The sequence below is a fragment of the Neurospora crassa genome, linkage group V (genome assembly GCF_000182925.2).
Source record: "Neurospora crassa OR74A linkage group V, whole genome shotgun sequence".
NCBI classification, from domain to species: domain Eukaryota; kingdom Fungi; phylum Ascomycota; class Sordariomycetes; order Sordariales; family Sordariaceae; genus Neurospora; species Neurospora crassa.
In genome coordinates, this window is record NC_026505.1 from 5850873 (window position 1) to 5863175 (window position 12303).

General features: G+C 50.3%; 2 protein-coding genes and 1 non-coding gene across 4 annotated transcripts; 2 read left to right on the forward strand and 1 right to left on the reverse strand.

Moving 5' to 3' along the window:
- The first annotated feature begins 2704 nt into the window (after nucleotides 1-2704).
- On the forward strand, nucleotides 2705-6001 carry NCU08965 (hypothetical protein). The gene has a single exon (XM_955694.3). The coding sequence runs from the start codon at nucleotides 3427-3429 to the stop codon at nucleotides 5512-5514; it is 2088 nt and encodes a 695-aa protein (XP_960787.1). The 5' UTR covers nucleotides 2705-3426; the 3' UTR covers nucleotides 5515-6001.
- Nucleotides 6002-6853: 852 nt separating this feature from the next.
- On the forward strand, nucleotides 6854-11423 carry NCU08966. Of its 2 annotated transcripts, none has more exons than XM_011396462.1 (2): nucleotides 6854-7018; nucleotides 7226-11423. In XM_011396462.1, exon 2 carries the CDS (start codon nucleotides 7531-7533, stop codon nucleotides 11194-11196), a length of 3666 nt encoding a protein of 1221 aa, XP_011394764.1. In that variant the 5' UTR covers nucleotides 6854-7018; nucleotides 7226-7530; the 3' UTR covers nucleotides 11197-11423. The 2 variants fall into 2 exon arrangements, with proteins under 2 accessions (XP_011394764.1, XP_011394763.1); XM_011396461.1 differs by having other exon boundaries at nucleotides 6854-6977.
- A 577-nt stretch (nucleotides 11424-12000) lies between these two features.
- Nucleotides 12001-12096, reverse strand: NCU15132. The gene has a single exon. It is a non-coding gene; the product is annotated as a tRNA-Asp (tRNA).
- Nucleotides 12097-12303: the final 207 nt, after the last annotated feature.

Below are 12303 nucleotides of genomic sequence, written 5' to 3' on the forward strand. Positions count from 1 at the left end.
TATACTTATTGTAAATATATATTTTTACACTTAAAATCCTTATTAAAAATTTTACATTTATATTACTTATGGTATATAGAATTTTACATTGAAAGTTTTGATTTATAATATTCAGAATAAAATATATTATCCTTTATAACTTCGTAGTTTTAAAATCTTTGGACTTTTTTTTATAATTACTTTTTGAATTACTTATATTATTAAAAGAATTAAACAACCCTTTAGAAATAATTATTTAGTTTAGTGGCTAAGTGGTTAATGAAGTAGTTCTTCATCGTTAGGTTCTTGTTCGATTCCTTATTGTAGTTGAAATCTTTATATTTATTCTTATTTCTAAACTGTAAAAAAATAGCATTATTTAATAAAGGTTCCCATACTCTAACCTTATATCTTATTCTTTTTTAATATTTATATAAGTTTATAAGTTAACTTCTTTGAAGAAAGATAGTCCTAACTGATATAGAACAAATTCAGCTTCCAAAATGAATTTAATTAATAAAAAAAAGTTATCAAAAGGTAAATCTTCTAGTAAGGAGATAAATATAATTATAAATTCTATTCTACATTAGAAAAAATTTCTATTTCAAATTTATCTATTATCTTTATAACCAATTTTTACAGTTTATCAACTTTTACTCAAACTGATCCATGGATACGTTTCAAGACAAAATATCTTGGAAGTGTAAAATCATAACAGAGATCATTTTTTACAAGTAGGGTTGCGCGCTATGGTACCTAGTGGTGGGGCTTTATCGCCAAACTTGGTGTACCTATCGTAGACTGACTTCCTGTTCCTCTCTCATGATCGCGTGCGGTCATGCAAGCCGATAACCCAAAATACACTTCGTTACATTCAGTACATTACATCCTACCGTAGCATGCCCGGGGGCATCCGTACATATGGACATGGAAGAAGGAAGGCTTTTGGGCTATTCAGCTGAGAGCTTCCTTCTCAAATGCCAAAATCCATGGTCAAGGATGCTGTCCTAAAAAGACTGTTCATGCCTCATCTTGAGCAAGCCATATGTCCGTTTTCTTATCTATCTGTACGAAATGGACTCCTTTAGGTTCCATGCCAATCACGATCTAGTCTAGTGTAGTCAAGTGAAGAGGAGAGAGATAACAGCAAGTTCGAAATGGTGGTGGTGGGGGGGTTCTGACTCTGACTCTGACTCTAATTCGCAAGGCTAAACGGGAACGTTCAAAACCCGACGGGGGAGAGCACTGCAAGTCGAGAGATGATTGGGATGAATTTCACAATGGTATGGCATGATGAGGTCAGAAGCTCGGTGGGGCGCAGGCAAGACGGACGGGAGGAAAATGGGGGAGGGGGGGAAACAGAGGGGGAAATAAATCTCAAGCGACAAAACTGAGCTGAGCTGCAATTCTGCACTGTAAGTCTAGCGGGTGAGACAATGAGAAGAAGAGGAGGGTCAAGGGGGGGCAAGGGGACCTCATGGACTACCCTACCCGTCACCGATTGAGCTCACACTGGTGAGACTTGGGGGTCCTTGGACCTGACGACGGGAGTAGGTAGTGTACATGGCATTTTTCGTTGGGGTTTGTTTGTTTGTTTGGCGTGCAACCACCACGTAGTGTATGTAGTAGGGACAAGCTACCACCATGATCAACCATACACCGTGTGACCCTTTGGCTTGGGAGGCAATCCCACAGAGTGATGACATCCCGTGCTTCTGTTTCTGCGTCGATGCCGTAGGGTAGTGTAGTAAACACGGATCTGTTGCGGGACAGGCATGATTTGATCGACCTCCAGCCTCTGTTGATTTCGTCAGTACCCGCCGTTAGCCCTTTTTTTTTTTTTTTTTTTTTTTTTTTGCCCCGATAGGTATGCTTCCGCTGCACCCTTCTCTTTGACAAAAAAAATCCAAACGAGCTTTGTCTTGATCTGCCATTGTTGCCGCGGATATAAGGGAAGTTGGACCAGTTTCCAGACTATCAAGAGGAAATCAAGAAGAAACAACAGGGGGGTCACACGAAAAGGGGGCGCAACTTGAGTGGACGCAACGCAGTCAGCCAATATCCAATACCTATCTCTCGACTCTGCACAACTGGCGTACAATAGACAAGTGTTTGGAGGAGACTAACAACGGCATAGGCACAGTGGGAAGATCCAATATCAGAAACCTGTGAGATTCCGCATTCCACCACGGCCTTGTACACGGTGCTATCGACAGCAGTACCGTGCTACGGAAGCTTGTCATCTGGAAGCAGCAGAACACTCCCAAAGACAACGTCAACAACGAGGCAAACAAGCTGAAGAGGAAACAAACATTCAGGCTGGATCCCGAGAAACTAAGTGAAATGGAAGCTGAAGTTGGGTAACGGACCGACCTTGAAAAAAGTGACGCTGACAACGAGGGGACAAGGGGGTCCAGATACGTACAATTAGTTGTTAGTCAAAGGACTGAATGGTTCAAGGGGACTCGACTTGGAACCCCACGGGCGGCCACGCCATTTTTGGCCCTAAAATATTGGATCCAATCTTCCAATTGCTTTCTCCAGGACAAGCTCCTCTAAACACCCCCAGCAGGCACCCCGTCACCGCCTCCGTCCCCAACGAGACAGAGCCCCTCAGTGGTAACTAAAAAGAAGCGCAAAAGCGGACGCGCATTTCCCTTCGTTGGTGACTTACAACAAAAGGTACCTAGGTAGGTACCTACTACACTAGTTGTACCGGTGATACCGTGCAGTCGCAAGCGTCAAGATCAGCAGCGGCAAGCAGCATTAGCACGTATGTACACCTGTTGTCGATACAACGCTAGGAGATACCGCTGCGACAGGCTATTACGGGGCTCTAGGGGCGATCCATCCGTGGATGCTACCTAGAGGTACACTAGGTACATAGCGTACTGTGCCTAGCCTCCAACTGAAGTATCATCAATTTACCTCCAAGGATTGTCGTGTCTCTTGGCTACCTCTACCTCTACTTCTAGTGTACGTATCGACCACAGCTGGGCGAAAATAGCGAATCACGACAAAACAACTTCCCAACTCCCCCGGCGATACCTTTGGACACACAGCGAGCGAGTAGCGAGTTGCGGAGCCCTTCCATCTTCCACGGGAAGCGCCGTCCTAGACGAGACCCCAGAAAAGCAGACCCGGGGCACCTGGCGCTTCATTCTTTCTTGTTCCACCTTACGCCATCCATCCATCCATCGATATCTTCCTTCTCCTGTCCTTCCTCCAGTCAGCTACATACCTACCTTCCATCTTATCTCTCTTTGTTCACCTCTCCCGTCTTTCATCCCAGCTGTACTAGGAATCTGTCTACCTAACTCTATACCCATACCCATCCGCCCATATTGTCCCCGCGTCCCCTAATTCTTGCGCCAAGCAAACAAACACCAAAAAAGTTGAACTGGACGACGTCAAGGATAGGGGTTACTTAGCGCGAAACCGCCTATCATGGCCTTCCACCAACCGGCCCGTCAGCTCCAGCAACAACGAAATCGTCTTCTCTCGAGCGATGGCTCTTCAGCTGTCTTCTCGCCTCAACCGCCAGGTTTGGGCGAGTCGCAGACATGGGTTCTCTTCACTCCCGGCACCGACGCCGGCACAACAGCTTCCTACCTCAGCGACTCTCTCCACGATGACCACCAGCAGGTGACCCCCGGCCGGTCGCAGGTTAGCGACCTCGGTAGCTTCGACACCGCGGCCCGTTCCGACCTCAACTCGCAAAACCACAATTCGGCACTGCCCTCGGATTTCCTTGAGGAAAGCGTCGCGGAGGAAGAGGACGAGGAAGAGGAGGATCCCGAGTTCGACAGTCTTGACAGTCACCTTGCAGACTTCCGAACGCCTCTCGGGCAGTCACCGCAAAATTCGTATGCGATGCCTGTTTTCCCCAGCCATGACGGCATGGGTTCGTTTCAGTTCAAGCCTCCGGGTATGAGCAGCGACATCCAAGACAGACTATACCAGTTCGAGCTACTCAACCCCAATCGCATTCAGCGCCGTAATGATGCGCTCGGACAGATTCATATGCAATACGGTGGCCAAGAGGTGGAAGATAACGAGCGCAACCGGAGGATAGAGGCATGGCGGCTAGAGCAGAGCAAGCTGCTGCTTGAGAGAATCAGGAAGGAGACCAGGAGAAGGCAATCGCAGAATTCGCTACGCACCGTAAGTTCCACCACGAGCGTAGGCGATAAGGCCGCGAGCGTGTTGGGTCAGCTCGAGCAAGACGATACGGCAAGCCTCGCCAGCGATGATTGGCATGATCACGATGACGAATACAAGGCCCAGTCCGCCAGCACAGAAACACTCAAAAAAGAGGCCACCAACGAGGAGCCAAGCGAAGGGATAATAGGGCGCACAAGAGAGGCAATCTGCAACCTGATAGGAGTCGACGACAGGCTACTCGCCATTCTCCTAGGCGAAGCCCTCCCTGACGAGGAAGAGCTATCCACTACGCCTACGGCATCCACGACTATAAATGTCGACTCACAGGTGAAGACGTCCGAGGATTCGACATGGCAGTTGCGCATGCTAAACCGGATAGCGAAAGAACTCGGGATGCTGATCCACCAACTATCAACCTCTCCCCACCCCGGCGCGTTTTCCACCTACACCCGGGTCCAGCAAATGCCTCTCCCATACGCCGGCCTACCAGTTATACCCGAGACCTCGGCCGTTACCAACAACGATTCTTCGTCCAAGGATAGTCTTCGCACAGGCAGTAACGTGGTGCTCAACATGTCCCAGTTTCAACCGACCATCACCCAGCCCGTCACAACCCCTACCGACTCCGAACAAGGACAGGCTTCCGCTGCCATCCCCGCTCCTTCAGAACTGACATCCTCCAAACTTAGCACGTCCACCGGGCCGGCCCCGTCCGACGTGACCTCCACAACAGGGGGAGCACTACCCACCACCGCCTCTTCTCTTCCCCAACAACAACAACAACAACAACAACAATTCACCTTCACCCAAGACGAATGGGAACAAGAGCTCGACATCGGTCTCATATTCCGCTACCTCCGCTCGCGCTTCTCCCCTTCCTCCCGGTCCCCCTCACCCACCTCCTTCTCCGGACCAACCCTCACCCCTCCTTCCTCTTCCATCTTTGCCACCGCTTCTACCGCCGACCTAGCAGCCAAGGCCGCTCGCGTAAGACAACACCACCCTTTGATGTCCCACCATCGTCGCCCTCACCACGCCCCCGCTACGCGCAGCTTCAAAGTCAGCACCCCTTCCGGCCCCAGCAACATCGCTTCCCCCACCAACGCGGCGGCAGCAGCAGCGGCGGCCGTGGTGTCGGTGATGAGGCAAAGGGCAGGGAGCTGTGCTAGTCAAAGTACGCAGCGGAGCGCTACTAGGACAACGGGGCGAGGGAGTGTGAAGAGGAGGAATAGCGGGGCGTCGACGGCCACGGGGAGGGTGAGTCATGGAAGTAGGCATTATTGGGATCTCCCCAAGGGGCCGGGGAGTGTAAAAGGCGGGAGTGTGGTTGCGGGAGCAGGAGGGGGGATGGGGAGTTGGGGGGAGGTTTGAACTGGGCCATGATTCAGGGTGTGTTGGGAGTGGTAACTAATGAATGTGTATGGTTGGGAGAGGTAGATAAACTGAGTATTCCTTTTTGGATATCATCGGGATCGATATTGTATAATAGACAGTAATGTGGGACAGCGGGGAGTTCTTGGTTGAGGTTTACGGCCTAGGCAGGGCGGCCTACAGGGAGAGAAGATGAGGCGAAACGGGGCCAGCTTGGGAGAGGTACATTGCATTTTTTGCATTTTACATGTTGGCATCACATCACATCACATCACAACGTCACATTACATTGCATTACATTATATCATGTATCGCGGGTATCTGTCTGTCTGGCTTCATTTCTTTGTTGTTGTAGTTTTTGTCTCTTGGGAAGCCTGGGGAGAATAGAGCCCATTCAAACGACATGCCATAGATAATCCCCAACAAATCTAGATGCTCGAGACTGCCCCTGTATTTCGTCACCGAACCAACAATGAAAGCGCGGGTAAAGTACTTATCCTAACTAGGGAGATATTCACGAACAGGATAGATGAGCTGGAGGCCAGGGAAGAGGGGGAGCTCCCTTCTAAGGTAGATGGGGCTCTCAGGAGGCGGACAGGAGACGGGAGCCACTAAGTACGGCGGGAGCTACTGTACGGGCGGGAGCTATTCCCACGTTATGTACCTTGGAGGTAAGTAGCTTAACTAGGTAAGCTAAGCTTAGGTTGTTCGGGCTTTTGATCGCAGAAATGCAACGGGAGTTGTTGATAGGCAGTCTGACGATCGGGGAGATTACCAACATAGCCTTACTTGACTCCCTAAAGAGAGTATGTCCTGGGCTGTTGTCCCACTCGTGGGAACTTGAGAGAGAGAGAGAGGAAAGAGTGGACGGTCTGAGATGCGAGGTTGATGGTGATAGCGGGAATGCATGTATGTAAGTGGCTTTGGGCCAATCAGAGGGTGAGTTTCCACTTGAAAGCAATCAACTTCGGGAAGGGACTCTTCACAAGTGCTCAAGATCTAGACTACTATATAATGGAAATCTAGGTGAAGCCATACCTGGATTAACAGCCATATATCATTCAAATGGTTACCGCTTCAGTTTTGGTTTCATTCAAGCTCCTATGAAGCAGCTCAGTTGCTTTGACAGCTCATTATCTTAAGCCATCACGAATTCACACCCCGCCCGCCTTATGTGGTAACGAGGGGATCCACTCCAGTCAACCATGCCCCTGCACTCCGACTTTAACCCCTGTTACCCCATCAGCAGCCCAGAAGCAACTGAAAGTTCTGGCGTTTACTGTGTAGGTGTGCAAGCATGTCCCCATCACGTCCATTGCTTTTGCTTTTCCCAATGCGCCTCACTTTTCCCCTTCCATCGACTTGTTTCTCGACATCCTCGGCATATCCTCGACCTCGTCTTCACCCATTGCGCTACGTCCGCCTCGTCGTCGTACCGGTGATCGCAATATCCCCTCGTCTACGTGCGTCTCTGCCTAGTTGATCAGTTTCCAAAATATAAATTGTTTGTTTCCCCCGAGCGAGTTTGATGTTGATTCTCTCATCTCTTGTCCCGTCTTCCCTCCCCGCTTCTTGTTTGGGACGCGCTGGTCAGGCGGCTTCTGCCTGGGCGGCCACTATTCAACAGCTTCGGATTCCCAACAATTGCATTGTCGCAACTGCTTTCTTTGATCAAACCATCTTTAGCTTTACCTATACTAACTGGAGACAGCAACATGAACTAGACTTCCAAACGAATTCTTGTTGCGATCCGGCTTGGTCTGGCGTTGTTGAGTCGCATCAAAGTAGTAGGAAAGAAGGGAGCTTCGTTCCACCGCCATCACGACGCGCCGACCTCGATTGCCCAAGCCCACCCATTCGCGACTCGACATTGTCCCGATTCCTCGTCCTCTTTTCCTTTCCGACTAAAACCGACCGACCGACCCAAATACGGCCCGAGCTCGATCGTATCCAGGCTGGAAGCAACGCGGCTCGTTTACCTACCACACAATCAGGAGATGGTGACCCAGAATCCCAATGGACGCAAATCCTTTCGACGCCCCTGGGCCTCTCCCCAGCTTTTACGATGATGGGCAAGCCATGTGGAATGCGGCCTTCCCCGTGCTGCCGCGGGGTCCTTGCAACTACACTGATCCCTCTCTGCCGCGCTGTGGCTGCCGCCGCTTCTGGAGCAAGCTGAATGCCGCGCCTGATTCTGCCGAACTCTGCCAGTGTTCCCATCATGCCTGTTTCCATGACGATTTCCCAGCTCCTTCACAGCTCCCGCCCACTCCTTCCCTTGCCTTTGCCGGCCTGCCTCCCACTAATGATCAGGACAAGCCGAACTCGGGCATGAGCAGTCAACGTACAAGGGGGCTCCCAAGTCCGATGGAGGAAATGCACCCGTATTTTGCTGCGCCTGCCGTGTCTTCCCATCTTGGATTCTCTAGAGATTTTGGCCTTATGAATTTCTACGCTTCCAGTTTCAACCAGCGTGTAATGGCTTCCCAACCCCTACAGATCGAACCCGTTCATATTCAGGATCCACCACGCCAGTCTATGGAGAAGGAGGCTACCATTCCGGACATCGCTCCTGTCGCCGCCTGGGTAAATGGAAATCATACCCAAGAGACTGAGATTTACGGTGAGACACAGCCGTTGAGCCCGGGTTATGTACACATGCAGTCCCAGGCCCCCTCAACTACATATTCTAGCCAGATGAGATACATGGCGCCATTTTCCGGAAAGGGACTGGATACCATACAACGCCCATCTGCACCCAGGAATGAAGCCTCTGTTCCGGAGAAGGGGGCAGAGCATGTTAAGGAACAAGCACAAGCTAACGCCCAGGATGTATGCGGCCCTATGGACTTGATGGCACCGCCAGAGTATAGGCGAGACATGACACCTAGACCTGGATCAGCACACAATCAATCTTTGCTCGCTGTCAAGGATGATGTGAAACACTTGTCGGTTGTTGTCAACCTCCAGGAGGCAAGGATAGACAGGCTTGAGAACACGTCCTTCTCAGTCATCGGTCACGACGAGTGCTATGACAAACACGAACACACAGACCTCCGAGTCACGGAGCTTGAGTCTCGTGTCGACGAGGTGGAGAAAATTCTGAATGACAATGCCAGTGCCGCCGGCGCAAGCGTGTCCTCGGCGGCATCTAATAGCACAGCTCGTTCTTCGCAAAAGGTTACTCTTAGCCAGTTTCAGGCCCTACAAGCACAAATTAGCGAGCTTCAGGCTACATCTCTCCCCACATATAACAAGCCTTGGGATCTGGAGGTTGTGTTTCTACCGTTTCCTCTCAAGGGTATTTGGGTGGATGCCCGCAAAATCTTTGACCGGCGACAATCAATGGGCCCTGACGAAGATGGGATACAATCATTCAACACTTTGAGCAGAGCTACGCCGGATCCCCAGGACCCGGGTTTCTCGGAATGGCCAGGGCAATGCCCCGATTCTGGCTGGCTGCTCCCCAAAGCCTTTGCGAATGGACGGATGATTGACCAGAGACTTAGGAGCCGCGGCTTCATCAAGACAGTCCAAGTGAGGGGACCGGATGCTCGTGACGTTCAGCTGGCGATCCACAAAGCTTTTAGTAATATCCTCCAGCCTTCTTCCCACCTGATCTACCACAGCGAGGCTACACCCGAGTCACCATTGAATGAGTTCCTTGGATTACGCCAGGACTGGGTGCCGTTGCGCAAAATTCACCGAGATAACCGTCTACGATTTCTCGCCCCGGCCGAAATGGCAACGCCAGCGCTTTGGGGTTTCACCTTTTTGATGTCCAGCGTCGTCATGAAGGCCCCCAAAACCATTGGGACGCACCGTCTGTACATCACACAGCCAGAGGCGTACATTCAAGATTATATCATGGGTAATCGCGCCCTCATGCCGGGTTGGACATGGCAAAGGATACGCGAGCTCAGTCGGGTATACCCTGAAGACTATGATCCTGAGGAGACAAGTAGCGATCACACCCCGGAGGCAGATGCCTTTGAAGAATGTTGGACTAGGAGCGACGTTCTTGACGAGCTGCCCTTTACAGACGCTACGATTACAAACCGACAGAACAGCCATGTGCACTTATCGTCCGAACGTTCCGAGACCAGTTCGTTTTACACGGCTTCATCATCCCTTAAAGCGAACGGAATGCGAGCAGAATCGCCGCGGGCAATACTAGGGAAAGAGCACAAGGCATCCTTGACGCCCTTTTCGCGGTCCCGTTCATTCTCGCCCGCTGGCCCTTCTGGCGTCTCCTCGACCGGGAGTCGTCACAAACAGCTGTCCTCCACCCGCCATACGATGAAACCATACGAACGACCTTATGATCGGCGATCCTCTCCCCTTGTGCATGAGCGCAGCCCTTTTGTTCCAGCGGAGCAATACCGAAGACGACGCAGACAGGGTCTGGCAAAGCTTGACTATCCCCGCCAAACCACGCCTCAAGATGATTATGATCGCAATCGTGATCGGGTTATGAGCCGCTCGCCTTCCCTAGCGCCACCCAACCGGAGCGATAGGAAGTCTACGCCTGGTTGGTACGCCACGCCGTACAGCGAACACCCTTCGTCTGAGATTGGCTTCCATCGCGGTAGCAGCCGCGGGCCTTCGCTTCTCACGGACGATCATGCCCAGGACAGCGATCAAGAGATGACAGGACTATCCAGCGGCAGCGATGACGACAGCAATGAGGATGACGAGATGACGGACTGTCCGATCGACGGTGGGGCCACCCCAAGACGCTCCAAGTCCGTGCAAGTACCGCTTGCCATTCCCGAATCTAGTTCCAGTTCGTCTGAAAGCGGCAGCGACTTTTTCGACGCTGACGTGGACAACCTCGACCAGGACGACGAGCTGGATGGGGCCAAGACGGATGGCGAAGGTCAGGGTCAGGTCCACGGTCAGGCAAGACTATTGAAGTCTCAGGATATTCCGAGAGAGGGCATAGAAACGGATGACCAAAACCTGGGTCCTTTCAGTCAACACAGCCAGAGTCTATTCAACGACACGCAGGAGGACTTGGATATTGACTTTGATGAAGGGGCCCAAGAAAATGGCCACTACGACGACGATGGTGACGGTAATCAATCCGATGAGTCAGAAGCACCAAGCGAGTATCCTAGCAAGAATATCTCTTCTGTTCTGTCGCCCGAGATTACGAAACGACCTAGCCCGTTGATTGCCTCCGGAAGCGGAAGCCGGAGCGGAAGCCAGCAGCAACAGCAACAGAATCATCGACAGCAGTATCCATACCCACGGGCGCTCACTAATAGCCAGAATCTGGTTTTGGAGATTGAGGATCTGATTGGGCCTAAGGGACAGTCACAACCAAAGCCACAGTCATTACCACTGCCACAACATGAGAGCCAGGCATCGACTGAGGCGGGAACTCAGGAGCTAGGTGAGATTTACGTGCCAGTATCTTCCTGGACGGCTTCAACCACCACCACCACCACCACCGTGGCCATGGATGCAGCTGCCACCACAGCCACCGTCATGCCTACGGCTATGTCAACATGGAAAGAAACGGACATACAGGCAACGACGGAGATAAAGGCAGGAACACCACCTACGACTTTGGCGGCGGAAACAGGACCGTCATGGGTAACGTGGGCAGACACCGCAACGGGGAAGTGGCCGGGTTTTGAGTTTAAGATTCATGAAGATGAGGCGAGGACTGAGTAGACTAGGAGGATTAGAGATGTCAGTGTGAAAAAATTATGGTTATGAGGGAAGGGAGTCAAGGTAATAAGTGAATATAGCGGGGTGGGTATGGAACATGGGTAGGTATATATGGAGTTTGCTGCTCATGATAGGTATCTTGGGGGTTGGTCTTAAAGGTTTTCAAACTAAGCACTACGTAGCGGGCGTTCTTGTGTAGGTAGTAGTTGATAAAGAAAAGGATTGGGATATGTTTGCCGTTTCGATTTTCACTTGATCTTCCCGTTGGTGTCAGATATTAATCATGGTTCAAGTGCCAGGTATGATGAATAAATAGAATTGAATTGAAATGTTGTTCGGCGAGCGAGTGTTATCTGGTTGGTATCTGTCTGGCACTGGTAACGTAGAATAACTAGGGCTAAGTAGGTATCAATGTATAGTCCACTGGGTTAGCTGCTATGATAGTATTGTTAGAGTATACATTCGATGGATTTGATTGTATACACAGAAATACATGCGTGCTCTCTGGGAGATGCCGGCCGGCGATCTTTGCTTCCTTCCTAATAAATCGGGCGCGTTTCCTTCACACCTACCTACCTATGCATAATTTGCTTCTTCTTTGTAGTCGGTTACAATCTATACCGATTTACAACTTTACTAAATAATAATAAAAAGAAGATAACCCGATAGATTTGCATACCTACTAACTAGCCTGAGAAGGAAGACAAGACAAGACAAGACAAGACAGTTTTGATAGATAGGTGGGGATGGATGTTCAAACAAACGATAAAAAAAAAAAAAAGAGATGATTAAAAATCAATGGATGGTCTCTCCCGCCGGGAATTGAACCCGGGTCTCGAGCGAATCGAACTGTTGATGTTCAAGCTTGACAAGCTCACATACTGACCACTATACTACGGAAGATGTACAACTGTTAGATCAGCTGTCGTAGTTGGTTGGAAGCTGCGGCCTGATGGTGTTACTATATACTACCAACTGCGAACAGGGATCAATCAGCAGATCCGTACAGACAGACAGCATTACCAGTGGAACAATACGACGACATTGATCACCATTCGCTTGCGTTGTTAAAGAGCCTTAGGAAAGTTTGTCATTAATTTACCAGATGTT